The sequence below is a fragment of the Nycticebus coucang genome, chromosome 9 (assembly GCF_027406575.1).
Source record: "Nycticebus coucang isolate mNycCou1 chromosome 9, mNycCou1.pri, whole genome shotgun sequence".
Lineage (NCBI taxonomy): Eukaryota > Metazoa > Chordata > Mammalia > Primates > Lorisidae > Nycticebus > Nycticebus coucang.
In genome coordinates, this window is record NC_069788.1 from 114,603,711 (window position 1) to 114,619,804 (window position 16,094).

General features: G+C 38.9%; 1 protein-coding gene across 4 annotated transcripts in view; it reads right to left on the reverse strand.

The window, feature by feature from the left end:
* Window positions 1-16,094, reverse strand: part of PCNX1 (pecanex 1) — a 226,695-nt gene that overhangs the window by 56,930 nt on the left and 153,671 nt on the right. For all 4 annotated transcript variants that reach the window (XM_053601578.1, XM_053601581.1, XM_053601580.1 and 1 more), the window contains 4 exons: window positions 15,976-16,085; window positions 15,480-15,585; window positions 13,792-13,884; window positions 693-843 (listed from right to left, as the gene is read on the reverse strand). In XM_053601578.1, coding sequence (XP_053457553.1) covers window positions 693-843; window positions 13,792-13,884; window positions 15,480-15,585; window positions 15,976-16,085 — 460 coding nt within the window. The remainder of the gene's footprint in view (window positions 1-692; window positions 844-13,791; window positions 13,885-15,479; window positions 15,586-15,975; window positions 16,086-16,094) is intronic.

Below are 16,094 nucleotides of genomic sequence, written 5' to 3' on the forward strand. Positions count from 1 at the left end.
AGACCTCGGGATTGGGTTGCCTGTATATGGCAAAAAAAAGGGGGGGGAATAAGAGGAAAAAAAGTCTTATTGGGGGGAAGAGGAGGGACATGACAGAGAAGTCACAGACACACACGAGTGATCATCAATCAGAGATCTGTGAAGAACAATTTAGTGAAGGAAGAAAGTTTCTTCTGCAGAAAACTGGCATTGTTGCACTATATCATAGTTCAGCTGAAATTAAAGCATCATGCAAGACATTTGATTCATTAACAGATTGAAACCTAAATATAAAACACACACACAGCTTGGCACCTGTAGCTCAGTGGCTAGGGTGCTGGCCACACACACCGGAGCTGGAGGGTTCGAACTCAGCCCGGGCTTGCTAAACAACAAAGAGAACAACAACAAAAACAAAAAGTAGCCAGGTGTTGTGGCAGGTGCCTGTGGTTCCAGCTGCTTGGGGGGCTGAGGCAAGAGAATTGCTTAAGCCCAAGAATTTGAGGTTGCTGTGAGCTGTGACGCCACAGCACTCTACGCAGGGCGAAGTAGTGAGACTGTCTCAAACAAACAAACGAACACACACACACACACACACATGCGCGCGCGCCGAAGTATTTCTGAGGATACTTATTTAACTCAGTTACCTATCAGCAGAGTAAGGGAGAAAAGTATCAAAGTATTAAAAAGAAGAGTGTTAATGAAATACTTACTTCGAACTTCATATTGGTTATACTCCACTGTCTTTAGCAGAGGGTGAGAGAAACAGTGCCACGGTAGTTGTTTTCTAACTTGAGGCAGGACGTAATGGGTTACAAACCCCACAAAGCCAACCAATGCATACAGCACATACTTGAGAGTGGGCTAAAAAAAAATAAATACACAAAGTTGAAAATCTTAGGAATGATTTTTAGACTCACAGAATTTCAATTCTGTCAGTTCATTTGATAATGAAGAGCAGAGAGAACTTTAGAATCTAAAAACGAAACATTTTGCATAGTTAACATTTCTATATTATGTAATTTTTTCTGATTAAGTCAGCTTTGAAAGTTAGTGCCTATTCATATATCATAGATACTTTGAAATGCATTAACTTTGAGGATTTTTATTGTTTCATGAACAATAAAAATCCTCAAAGAAAGCATAGGAAAAACACTGGAAGATATTGGCCTGGGGGAAGACTTCATGAAGAAGACTGCCATGGCAATTGCAACAACAACAAAAATAAACAAATGGGACTTCATTAAACTGAAAAGCTTCTGTACAGCTAAGGTGACGATAACCAAAGCAAAGAGACAACCTACACAATGGGAAAGGATATTTGCATATTTTCAATCAGACAAAAGCTTGATAACCAGGATCTATAGAGAACTCAAATTAATCCACATGAAAAAAGCCAACAATCCCTTATATCAATGGGCAAGAGACATAAATAGAACTTTCTCTAAAGACGACAGACGAATGGCTAACAAACACATGAAAAAATGTTCATCATCTCTATATATTAGAGAAATGCAAATCAAAACATCCCTGAGATATCATCTAACCCCAGAGAGAATGGCCCACATCACAAAATCTCAAAACTGCAGATGCTGGCGTGGATGTGGAGAGAAGGGAACACTTTTACACTGCTGGTGGGACTGCAAACTAGTACAACCTTTCTGGAAGGAAGTATGGAGAAACCTCAAAGCACTCAACCTAGACCTCCCATTTGATCCTGCAATCCCATTACTGGGCATCTACCCAGAAGGAAAAAAAATCCTTTTATCATAAGGACACTTGTACTAGACTGTTTATTGCAGCTCAATTTACAATCGCCAAAATGTGGAAACAGCCTAAATGCCCACCAACCCAGGAATGGATTAACAAGCTGTGGTATATGTATACCATGGAATACTATTCAGTCATTAAAAAAAATGGAGACTTTACATCCTTCGTATTAACCTGGATGGAAGTGGAAGACATTATTCTTAGTAAAGCATCACAAGAATGGAGAAGCATGAATCCTATGTACTCAATCTTGATATGAGGACAATTAATGATAATTAAGGTTATGGGGGGGGGAGCAGAGGGAGGGAGGGAGGGGGGTGGGGCCTTAGTGTGTGTCACACTTTATGGGGGCAAGACATGATTGCAAGAGGGACTTTAGCTAACAATTGCAATCAGTGTAACTGGCTTATTGTACCCTCAATGAATCCCCAACAATAAAAAAAAAGAAAAAAAAAAAAAAAAAGAAATGCATTAACTACTTTCTTTGGTCTCTCCCACTACTGTATATTGAGAGAGTGACCTGAGTTATATTGCTTTCTACTATAAATTATATAGTAGAAAAGTTATATAAGTTATATTGCTTTCTACATAAGAATGTTCTGTATGACAGTCAGAGCAATACAGTAACTGTTTTAAATAGTAAAGACAAGGACGTGGTCAAAGGCAGGGTCTAACTAGAGCAGTCAGCTGCATGTACTGGCTCACAGAACACAGCTCAGCACACAGCTACATGTCTGACCAAAAGAGTGGAGGCCCAGGCACGCTAGAGACACCAGCCTTGGTCACCAAGGTGGTGTCATCCATGGCTATCACTGGTGAACACACCACATCTGCCAAGAACCTAGCCTCTTTGCTATCACCCCTCATTCTTCACAGGTCATCTGCTCCTTCCTCAGCTACATCACCAATTATAACAGGGCCCAGAAGCTTGGTGCACACCTGTGCAAGTACATAGGGCAGAGACCATTTGTTTGCAGCTATGAAGGGGATGACAAGGCTTTCTGCGGGGACAACTATCATCTGAGTCACCACATCCTGACTCATACTAGAGAAGAATCATTTGTTAGGAGGATACATGTATCTCAAAATTTCTCTTCCCTCCTATCAGCAATACCCAAGCAGATCAACTGGAGGCACAAGGACTGAACCACCTGGAACCAATACCACTAGTGCTCAGGGATGCTGCTCAGGGGCCTGAGGATGAGCACACCCAGCCTGCTGCACCCACTAGGGGCATCCCCAACTTGAGCAAAGCCTTGCCACTGCCTCTATTAATAAGCACAGCCTAAACTACTTGGGACTCCCAAACACCACTGACACCAATTACCACCTTAGAAACCAGTAGATTTTTCAGTAGAAACCTTATAAACTGGGAGATGATGGGGTGATGTGTTGAAAGTACTAAAAGACAAACGAAATGGCAGTTAGAATACCATGCCCGGAAAAGCTATCCGTCATTAATGATGGAGAAATAAAGTCTTTCTCAGATAGGCAAAAACTGAAACTGAGGGACTGTATCATCATTACTCTGCAAGAAGTTATTTAGAAGTCGTACAACTGGAGGTGAAAGAACAGTATCCTCCAGCATGAAAACACACAAAAGGACGAAAACACACTGGTATAGCAGGTACACAAATGAGGAAGAGAAATAAGTCTGTAGGGGATGGTCACCATGCTTGCAAAGGCCAGTTATTGATTTTTATCGCATTAAAAGGACACGCTGAGAACAGGACAGTCTCCTGGCAAGCCTAGAGAGTTTTGTGACTTGGGGGTAATCCCCCAAGTAACTCAGTGTTCCGGAATGAGATAAAATCAGTCGCTCACTAGTAAGCATGTGATAAACATTGATGCTTAGTAGTTCTTCATGAGTGTTGTGGGGAAAGAACATGTGAGGAAAGAGCACATGGCAATCCTTACGCAGGCAGCCCTCCTATGTGAGTCCTTAACTCTCCACACCTGTTGTGTATGTCAGTTACCTTAACTCTCCACACCTGTTGTGTATGTCAGTTACCTTAACTCTCCACACCTGTGTGTATGTCAGTTACCTTAACTCTCCACACCTGTGTGTATGTCAGTTACCTTAACTCTCCACACCTGTTGTGTGTGTCAGTTACCTTAACTCTCCACACCTGTTGTGTGTGTCAGTTACCTTAACTCTCCACACCTGTTGTGTGTGTCAGTTACCTTAACTCTCCACACCTGTTGTGTGTGTCAGTTACCTTAACTCTCCACACCTGTTGTGTGTGTCAGTTACCTTAACTCTCCACACCTGTTGTGTGTGTCAGTTACCTTAACTCTCCACACCTGTTGTGTGTGTCAGTTACCTTAACTCTCCACACCTGTTGTGTGTGTCAGTTACCTTAACTCTCCACACCTGTTGTGTGTGTCAGTTACCTTAACTCTCCACACCTGTTGTGTGTGTCAGTTACCTTAACTCTCCACACCTGTTGTGTGTGTCAGTTACCTTAACTCTCCACACCTGTTGTGTGTGTCAGTTACCTTAACTCTCCGCACCTGTTGTGTGTGTCAGTTACCTTAACTCTCCGCACCTGTTGTGTGTGTCAGTTACCTTAACTCTCCGCACCTGTTGTGTCTGTCAGTTACCTTAACTCTCCGCACCTGTTGTGTATGTCAGTTACCTTAACTCTCCGCACCTGTTGTGTATGTCAGTTACCTTAACTCTCCGCACCTGTTGTGTATGTCAGTTACCTTAACTCTCCACACCTGTGTGTATGTCAGTTACCTTAACTCTCCACACCTGTGTGTATGTCAGTTACCTTAACTCTCCACACCTGTTGTGTATGTCAGTTACCTTAACTCTCCACACCTGTTGTGTATGTCAGTTACCTTAACTCTCCACACCTGTTGTGTATGTCAGTTACCTTAACTCTCCACACCTGTTGCGTATGTCAGTTACCTTAACTCTCCACACCTGTTGTGTATGTCAGTTACCTTAACTCTCCACACCTGTTGCGTATGTCAGTTACCTTAACTCTCCACACCTGTGTGTATGTCAGTTACCTTAACTCTCCACACCTGTGTGTATGTCAGTTACCTTAACTCTCCACACCTGTTGTGTATGTCAGTTACCTTAACTCTCCACACCTGTTGTGTATGTCATTACCTTAACTCTCCACACCTGTTGTGTATGTCAGTTACCTTAACTCTCCACACCTGTTGTGTGTGTCAGTTACCTTAACTCTCCACACCTGTTGTGTGTGTCAGTTACCTTAACTCTCCACACCTGTTGTGTCTGTCAGTTACCTTAACTCTCCACACCTGTTGTGTATGTCAGTTACCTTAACTCTCCACACCTGTTGTGTATGTCAGTTACCTTAACTCTCCACACCTGTGTATATGTCAGTTACCTTAACTCTCCACACCTGTGTGTATGTCAGTTACCTTAACTCTCCACACCTGTTGTGTATGTCAGTTACCTTAACTCTCCACACCTGTTGTGTATGTCATTACCGTAACTCTCCACACCTGTTGTGTATGTCAGTTACCGTAACTCTCCACACCTGTTGTGTATGTCAGTTACCTTAACTCTCCACACCTGTTGTGTATGTCATTACCTTAACTCTCCACACCTGTTGTGTATGTCAGTTACCTTAACTCTCCACACCTGTTGTGTATGTCAATCACCTTAACTCTCCACACCTGTTGTGTATGTCAGTTACCTTAACTCTTCACACCTGTTGTGTATGTCATTACCTTAACTCTCCACACCTGTTGTGTATGTCATTACCTTAACTCTCCACACCTGTTGTGTATGTCAGTTACCTTAACTCTCCACACCTGTTGTGTATGTCAATTACACCTGTTGTGTATGTCAATTACCTTAACTCTCCAAACCTATCGTGTATGACCTTAATAAACAGCTGTTGCAGAGGGGGCTTAGGCTACCCTGCAACTACGGTTAGCCCTCCTCCCATAAGCTTGTACTTCTAATCTGTGTCACACCTGGTTCCTTCCTGCAGTGACCGAGACCAGTGCCATAGGGGTCGCGACATCTGGCGCAGTTGGCAGGATACTGTAGGAGACAACAGGACACCAGGGACCCGCCGAAGGGGACAAAGGACACTCGGAAGTAAGTGAAGCCTTGGGTAGACAGCGGAAGGAAGTCCCAAAGAGAAATTCCGCTCAGAGAAAGTGGGACCTTTGGCCCCAGTAGAAACAAAGGAACTCCACTCGGAATAAGTGAGGCCTTTGGTAAATAATAAGCAAAGATATTTAGAGAAAATAATGGGTAACTTACTGTTTGGGGAGTCACGAGAATTATAAACTGAGGAAGAAGGGTATGTTGGAGCAGAATTTGAAAGTGAGGAGAATAGGGCGGTGCCTGTGGCTCAGTCGGTAAGGCGCCGGCCCCATATACCCAGGGTGGAGGGTTCAAACCCGGCCCTGCTGAACTGCAACCAAAAAATAGCTGGGTGTTGTGGTGGGCGCCTGTAGTCCCAGCTACTTGGGAGGCTGAGGCAAGAGAATCGCTTAAGCCCAGGAGTTGGAGGTTGCTGTGAGCTGTGTGATGCCAGAGCACTCTACCGAGGGCCATAAAGTGAGACTCTGTCTCTACAAAAAAAAAAAAAAAAAAAGTGAGGAGAATAGTGAGGTTCGGTGGGAACCTGGACCTGAAGACAACTGGGAACCAGGAGTGTATGAAGGTTTTTCTGGTCCTTCCTCTGGGGAGAAGTATGTGACACAGACATGAATAAGCAAGAAAATACCCCAATGTCCATTATGACAGCTCAGATTAAACAGTTGGAAGACTGGCTGAATAGTCTCATAGTTGGGAATGTTAACATAAATCAGCCAACACTGCCCTCCGCGCCTCCCTATGTAGAGGAACTGCCTGTGACTTCTGTTATGAAGGCTGTATTAGAAGGGCACAAGACTGGTGACTTTAATTGGGAGGACACTTTGGGGCTTTTTCCAGTCACAGTTACTGATACTCCTCCCAATCCACAGTACCTTCAAGGGGGCCAACGTTTTGATCACCATATGATCACTTTTACGGTTCTGAAAGATTTAAAGCAAGCTGTAACACAGTATGGCATGCAGTCCCCGTTTTCTAGAGGTCTGTTACAGGGGCTTGCCTAAGAGCAGTGACTCATTCCTTATGACTGGGACATAATAGCCAGAACTGTTCTTGAATCCGGACAGTATTTACAGTTCAAAACTTAGTGGAAGTAGGCAGCTGACCTGATGGGTCACCAAAACCAGCAGAAAGGAGTTCCTATAACATCAGAACAGCTCACTGACTGGGGATTCCGAGACAACTCCAGTATGATGATATAGCAGCTCACTGACTGGGGATTCCGAGACAACTCCAGTATGATGATATAGCTATTGTACAAACAAGGCTGTGCTGTCTTCGGGCCTGGGAAAAGGTTCAGGCTCCTGGAGATATCTCGAAATATTTCATTAAGATAATGCAATCAGGAAATGAACCTTACACTGACTTTTTAACTAGGTTGAAAACTTCAGTCAATAAAGCCATTGCTCAGCCACTGCTCAGAGACATGCTTTTTCAAACCTTAGCATTTGAGAATGCTAACTCTTGAGTGTCAAAAGGCTTTACGTCCTCTGAGAGTACAAAATGCTCCCTTAGAGAAATACATACGGGCAGGTGCTGATGTAGAAACGGAACCCTACAAGGCTAATCTTCTTGCTATTGCTTTAAAGAAGGGTTCAAACAGCACCGTGTTAAATGTCATAATTGTGGAAAGATAGGCCATATGAGGAGAGAGTGTTAGAAGGGGAAGATCAATGGGATAATCAATGATCAAAAAACACAAAGCAAAGGGAAGCCCCCTGGGTTGTGCCCCAGGTGTAAGAGGGGGTTCCATTGGGCCAATGAGTGCTGCTCTCAAATTAATGAGAATGGAACACTTTTACAGCAGAGAAACTGTCAGTCGGGTCCAGCCCAGGGCCCACAGGCAAAAATATGGGCCTGGAGACCTACCCACCCACCAGCAACTTAAGCCTGTCCAATCCCTTTTACACGCCACCCCAGGTAGTGCCACTTTAGATTTACCAGCATGTAATAATGTTCTTTTGCTTTCCAACATGGGAGTAAAGAAATTAATAACAGGAATATGTGGTCCTATTCCCCTAGGTACTACTGGGTTATTGTTAGGAAAAAGTAGTTTAACATCCTATGGAGTGTTTGTCCACACAAGTGTTATTGATAGTAACTTCTTAGGGGAAATACAGATCATGATTTCGGTAAACCAAACAACTCAAATTTTAGCCAGACAAAAGATTGCTCAATTGCTATTCCTGCCTCATGTTAAATTATAAAGTATGGTAAAAAACACTGGTGGTCTTGGCAATACAAACACCATTTTTTTGGCAAACATCTATTGATAAGAATATGCCTCAATTAACACTCGTATGTAATTACCTTAACTCTCCACACCTGTTTATGTCAATTACCTTAACTCTCCTGTTGTGTATAACCTTAATAAATAGCCATTGTGGAGGGGGCTTGGGGCTACCCTGCAACAAAGGTTAGCCCGCCTCCCGCAAGCTTGTACCATGCCTGGTTCCTTCCTGCGGTGACCGAGACCAGTGCCATAGGGGTCACAACAAAAGTCAAATGGTATTACTGTAAAAAAACACCCCACCTAAATGAAAACATAAAAAAAAGAGGAAGAAAGAATATAGAAAGAATATATAGAATATTCAGAAAATAATGAATAAAAGTAATAGGAATAGTCTTCACCTGTCAATAATGACTTTGAAAATAAATGTTTAAATTTCCCACAAAGCATATAGACAGGCTAAATGGATTTTTTAACTTAAGATGCAAATATATGCTGCCTTTAGGAAGCTCACTTCATCTCTACAAACAAAGAGACTGAAAGCAAAGAAATGAAAAAAACATACTCTATGTAAACAGAAACCAAAAGTGTGCAGAAGTAGCTATATTTACATCAGCCAAAACAGACTTCAAGTAGAAAAGAAATAATAAGAGACAAAGAGGGTCATCATTCAGCAAGAGGATGTGGCGATTGTAAATAGATATGTACTCAACACCAGAACACGCAGATATATAAAGCAAATTTTAAAGATAAAATAATAGTTGGCAACTTCAACACTCTAATTTCAGCACTGACACATCAACAAAATAACTTCAGACTTAGTCTGCTCTGTAGAGTAAATGTACCAGGAGGACATTTACAGGATATTTCATCCACAAGCTACAGAGTACAGATTCTTCTCATCAGCACATGGAACATTCTCCAAGACAGACCATGTTAGGCCACAGAACACGTCTTAACAAATTTTTTTTAAAAAGGCATATTATCTTTATCTTATCAACTATCTTTTTAGAACACACTGGAAAAGAGCTAGAAATCAGTAATAATTAGAAACTGTAGGAATACATGGAACATAAATAACGTGCTGCTGAATGAATGTTGAGTCAATGAAAAAACTAATAAGAACATCAAAACAATTCTTGATATAGAAGAAAATGTAAACACACATATCAAAATATATGGGGTATAACCAAAGCAGCACTAAGGGGGATGGTTATAGTAATAAATGCCTATATCGAAAAAGCAAAAAGATTTCCAATAAACAACCAGTGTATCTCAAAGAAATAGAAGACCAAGAACAAACCAAACCCAAAAGCAGTAGAAGGAACAATCAGAGCAGAACTAAAGAAAAACAAAGACTAAAAAAATAAAAGGATTAGTGAAACAAAGAGTTGGGTTTTGTTTTTGAAATTCTGAACAAATTTAATATAGTCCTAACTAGACTAAGAAAAAAAGAAAAAAAACCCACATAAATAAAATCAGAAATAAAAAAAGGAGACATTACAACTGATAGCACAGAATTACAAAGGATCTTAAGAGATGATTATATGCTAATAAACTGGAAAACCTTGAGGAAGTGAATACATTCCTGGACACATACAACCTATCAAAATGGAACCAGGAAGAAGGAGAAAACACCAAGAAACCAACAAGTAACAACATTGAAATAGTAATCAAAAATCTCCCAACGAAGAAAAGCTCAGGACCAGATGGCTTTACTGCTGAATTCTACGAAACCTGTACCACAAAGGAGAAGAGGAGGGGTATCTTTCTGTCTCATTCTCTAAAGCAAGTGTTACCCAGCTACCAAAACCAGACAACGTCACAACAAAAATGAAAACTACACCACAATATACCTGGTGAATGAAGACCTAGTGATCCTCAATAAAACACCAGCAAACCAAATCCAGCAACACATCAAAAGGTACCTCACTGTGAGCAGGTGAGATTTATCCCAGGGAGGCAAGAATGGCTCAATATATGCAAATCAATAAACATGATATTTCATATCAGTAGAATGAAGGACAAAAACCATACAATCATCTCAGTAGATGCAGAAAGTGCATTTGATAAAATTCAACACCCTTTCGTGATAAAAACGCTCAAAAAATTAATCACAGAACATACTTCAACATTATAAAGGCCATATGTAACAAATCCACAGCTAACATCATACTGAATGCAGAAAAGCTGAAAGCCTTTTCTCTAAGAACGGGAACAAGACGAGGACACCCACTTTCATCATTCCTGTTCAACACAGTATCCATCAACAGAGGAATGGACAAAGAGAATGTGGTCTATACACATGCTTTATTATTTAGGCATAAAACATAAAATCATGTCATTTGCAGAAACATGGATGGACTGGAGGCCATTATATGAGGTTTTCACAGAAACACAACACGTGTTCTCCCACACAGACAGGAGTGGGAGAGGTAGTCACAGAGGTAGACAGCATTAAAGTAGAGTGGTGATTATCAGAGGCTTAAAGGGCAGAAGGGGAAGGATATGACAAAATGTTGGTTAACAGGTACTCAAATGCAGTTAGATAGAAGGAATTAATTCTAGTATTTGATAGTAGAGAAATTATAGTTAACAATAATTTATTATATTTCAAAATAGCTAGAAGATTTGGTATGTTTCACTGTATTAAAATATCACATGTATCCCATAAATATGTGTTATAATTATACTCCAATTTTTAAAAAAATTAAATTTATAAGGCTGGGCACAGTGCCTCATGCCTGTAATCCTAGAACTCTGGGAAGCTGAGACGAGTGGATTGCTTGAACTCATGAGTTCAAGACCAGCCTGAGCAAAAGGGAGCCTCCCGTCTAAAAATTGAGGCAAGAAGATAGCTTGAGCCCAAGAGTTGGACGTTCCTATGAGCTATGACACCATGGCATTCTAGCCAGGGTGACAACTTGAGACTCTGTCTCAAAAAAAAAAAAAAAATTAAAAAATTAAAATTAAAAAAAGGGACATAGGCTAAATAAAATTAAGCCTGAGAGAAGAGCAGAAAGGAATGAAAAGGAAACGTCTCCTTTTTTGTTCCTTTGCGTGGTATACTATTAAAAGATAATTCTTTTTTTTTTTTTGCAGGTATTATTTTTTAATTTTGAAATAATTTCCAACTGACAAAATGTTTCAAATATAATACAAAGTATGCCTGTATACCTTTTACCCAGCTTTTCCAAATTTTAACATCTTATATAAACATATATAACTATCAAAACCAAGAAGTTAACCAATAAAAATGTTATTCGCTCAACTATAGAGCTTACTCAAGGTCTTATTCAGTTGACCCACTAATGTCCTTTTGCCGTCCAGGATCTCGTACTATATTTTAATTGCCATGTCTTCTTAAAGACTACAATTTCCCCCATGTCATATTATGAAGCATATGTCTGCGTCTTATTACTGATGATTCAAACTTTGCTCACTTGGTTAAGTGGTGTCTGCCAAGTTTCTCCCTTTAATGTTACTATTTTTTCCCTTTCTAAATATTAAATATCTTATGGAGAGACACTTGGGTGACTATGCAGATATCCTGTTTCTCATCATACTTCTACCTACTAGTTTTAGCAATCATTGATGTTTCTCTCTTTCAATAATTATTAAGGAACTATTTACCAAATGGTGATTTTCTATCGTTCTTTCCACATTTACTCATTAAACACTAATAGGGAAGAACTATTCCTTCTCCTCCATTTATTTATTCAATTATTTATTTATAATAGAATGGGATCATTGACTTTAAAAGAGAATTCTTATGTATGACTAAATTCATAAAAGAGGGAATCAAGTACCAGCCCCTTACATATTCAAATTAAGCCATATATTCAGAATCTCTGGAACCTCCTGCACCCAAAGAAACCTCTCCTGGCATTCTGAAGACCTACCAGAACTTATTCACTTTGAAAGTACTCAGAAATTAATAGTTCAAACCGGAAGAAATGCAAAACAGGAGAAAATATTAAATAAATTAAGTAATTAGGGTTTTACTTCTGGAATAACAGGGAATTAACCTCCCACATGAAAGAACTGAACAGAACAAAATACATGAACCAGTGATTTGCAACAGATGAAAAATAAGGAAATAAACCATCAAACCTGAAGGAAAGGAAAAAAATGAGGCGAGCATTGTGACTGTCCCACATACTGGCCCCGAGCATTTCCAGGTTGCAGCCCAGGGAGGGAGAACCCACGCAAGACTGGGGCCTCTCAGAACTAAGGAGATGGAGCTGAAAGTTTGGGGAAACCAAGGCAGCTAGAGTTCATCAGAATAGACAGTGTACCAAAAAGAAAACTCTTATTTTGCTTATCTGTGGTACTAAATATCCTAAGAATTATGCATGAACACTTTTTTGCTCATCAGCTTTCATTAGTGTTTGTGTATTTACTATATGGTCTAAGACAACTCTACTTCCAGTGTGTAGCAGAGAAGAAAAGGTTGGACACCCCCGATCTACACAAAAGAATGAAGGGCATTAAACATGATGACTGCATACCTATAGATGACAGGAACTGTTCTTGAGAAACTGCACTAAGGAGGAACATCTGAGAAGCCTGACCCATTTCTAAGCCTTTAGATGATGAGGTTTTAGACTTCTAATTGTATTGGAATGAGATTTTTAGGGTTTTATGGAGTATAAATGCATTTTGAATATGGGAAAATGTCATGAAGGCCAGAGGCTGAGCCGTGGTGGTCCTCTGAAATGGTCCCATGGTCCTGGCCTCTGGCATTTACACCCATGTATATTCTCTTCCTACAATATACCGGGGTTTATCTAAATAACCAGCAAAATCTGGAGGAAGTACAGGCATGTCACTTCCAGTGTCAGGTTGTAAAGGGTGCAGCTTCTGTCTTGGGCCTTCTCTCTCAAGGATCACTTGCTTTGGTAGAAAGTTGCTGCCACTTGGGTGGCGTACAGTGAAGACCACTAGGAGAACTGAGGTCTGTCTCTGGCCACAGTCAGAAGGGACCGAGGCTTACGACTAATGAATGACTGCAGCATCACGAAGACCTGAGCCAGAATCATCCTGATAAGCCACTTCCAGATTCATGGCCAAGAGAACCATGAGAAAAAAATTTTTCTTTACTAAAACCAAATAGAAAGTCACATATTTCAGCACTTATAGACAAACATTACAATTGGATTAGAAATTAGTCCAAACACTCAACAACAGGATACATTATGAGAATGTGTTACATGATTTCATCATTGCACAAACATCAAAAACAGTGTAATTACATAAACCTAGATAGTGCAGCCTACTACAAAACTAGCTGTATGGTACAGGCTTTTGCTCCACACTGTACTGAATTACTGCAGGGAACTATAACATAATGTTAAGTACAGCAGAACCTCCATAACTGGCCACCTCCTTGAAATGACCTAATTTTCATAGACTGGAGGTGCACCACATTTATGTATCAGTACAACAGACCTAGTTCCTCATGCTGACCACCTGTATATGTTGACCCGTTTGTTTCAGTCCTTTGGGTGGTCAATTCACAGAGGTTCTACTATATTTGTGTATCTAAACATGGAAAAGGCACAGTAAAGGTATGGCATAATAAAAATGATACACATATAAGACAGTTCCATTATATTATGGGACACCGTCATACATCCAGTCTGTTGTTGACTAAAATGTTACATAGTGCAAGACTATATTTTCTCTCAATTAAAAGAACAAAATTATTCCTTACCTGCAATGCTGTAAAGACCGTGCTTACATGTATAGCAAAGTACAGCACACCAATTACAATGCACACTACTAGGTCGGACTGTAAACGCTCACTCTGTTGAAGAAAAAAAAACCAGAAATACGAAACAATTACATTAAAATTTTTTTTAAATTTTCCTTTATTCCCAAGTAGCAAAGGTTAAGAAATAATTTTTCATTGATATTCCTTAAACTTCTAGCTATGTCTTAGACATATTAATTAGCTATAATAAATCTTATTTACTTCCTCGATTTCCTCACATTCTGGTATTATACTGTAGTATGAAGGAAACTAAACAACTTATCTAGTTCTGCTAACTGCACAACCTATTGCAATTAAAATGATTTTTATTTCCCCATTGGTCTTAAAGTTTTACTTTTATATAGAGGAAAAGGAAGTAATAAGTTGCCATTAACATTTTTTAGATTTTTCTTTTTTTGAGACCAGGTTATGTGCCCAGGCTGGAGTGCCATGGCTATTCACCAGCATGGTCACGGCATGTTATAGGCCAGAATTATTCTGAATTAGTCCTGAGCTCAAGGACTCCTGATCCTTCTGCTTCAGCCTCCCAGGTGGATGGGACTATAGACATGGGACCCTGTGGCTGGCCATTGTGTCAATATAGGAGTATATCCCTTCAGATCCAGGGGTGAAACCCTTTGGATAAGTTACATTTTCACAGGTCTTTTGAAACATTAACACTGCATACATATGTCATATTTTACCTACTAGATTTTGGTTCTTTCAGTGGTTAAAGTAAAAACCAGAAACCTCAGTATCTTTGGTTATCAGGTGACCCATTGGATTTATGTTTGTAAGCTAGATTCAGAATATCCACCTACACTTAACATGAAACATGCTTCGCTAACATGGAAACTAAAGTCAGAAAGTTTGTTTAAATTATATCTTGCAGTAGTTGTGTAAAGTTTTCTAAAGAATATGTAAATGGCTCAAGTTCACTGAAAGTAATCATTATTTCTAATTCAATACTTAAATAAATTTAGTCTCACAAATGAAAATAATATAAAATAAAACTGAGATTAAAATGTTTTATATTTTCTTCCATAAAACAGAGAGTAATCTATACAATTAATTTTTCAAACAATTACTAAAAGAATTCAGGCAAATTTATAATTCATCAAATTAGAAAATTTTTTAAATTATTGCGTTTATTTAACTATAATAAATTAATACAGGTTATTATTTCTTTGTTCAACCTGGGAAACACACAAACTTTCCAGACTGCCCTTGAGAAGTAAAACATTTTAAAAGACTAGTAAGTGACTTATAAAGACACAGTTTTTATCAATAAGAACAGCAATAAAATAAATCTAATCATGTTGATGCTGATCTTTCAGATACTAATCTCAACTCATGAGGAATAAAAATTCTATAAGGATTGAAATTACTTAATTTCACCTGACCTAAAAAATAAACATTTAGCATATTGTTCTACATAGAAGCCAAGTTTGAGGAATGAACATTTCTAGATGTTAATATTTGAAATCATGCGCTGAAAGCAATCAATAACATACAGTAGATCCTACTAAATATAACTACACATTTTTTTCCCAATTACTAAAGATTTCTAAAAAGTATTCATTATATAACATGATCAAGTGTCTAATTTTAAATAAGTATTTTTGGTGATTCCCAAAGCTGAAACTTACAACAGAATTTCTCAGTTTTTCAGGCAGTGGATCTTTTACTTCAGATAGAGGGTCTTCTGGATTTTTCTCTTCTGTTTGTGGAAAAATCTTGGATTGCACTAAAGAACTTTACATTAAAAAATTTAAGAGAAAATAATTACTAAAAAATAGATAAATAATTTGAAAACCAGTAATTCAAATGGCAAATAAAAATAGAAAACCAAGTGATCCAAATATATTTAATCATTAATAAATAATAAATTTAAAATGTTTTAAGATATCATAAATAAACATAGTGAAATATTTTTATTAAAAAGTTTTAATATTTGGGAGAGAAAAAATGAGCACACACTGTCAGCGAACATGGTCAGAATGACTCAAGGTTAATATATTTTGGAATCTAATATAATTAGGCCAATAGCACTTTGGAAAGGCATTAAAATATCTTAGAAGCTATTTGAAAAAAATGCCAACTTATTTAAATTTCTTTAACTCAATAACAATTGATTTTACTTACAAAAGTACAGATGGATCACTGCTTTGTCGACTGAGATGATAGGACACTGCCACCAGCAAACCACAAAAAACGGAGAAAAGTACTGGAATATGCTGCCCGTCCCAAGAATCCTGTTAATA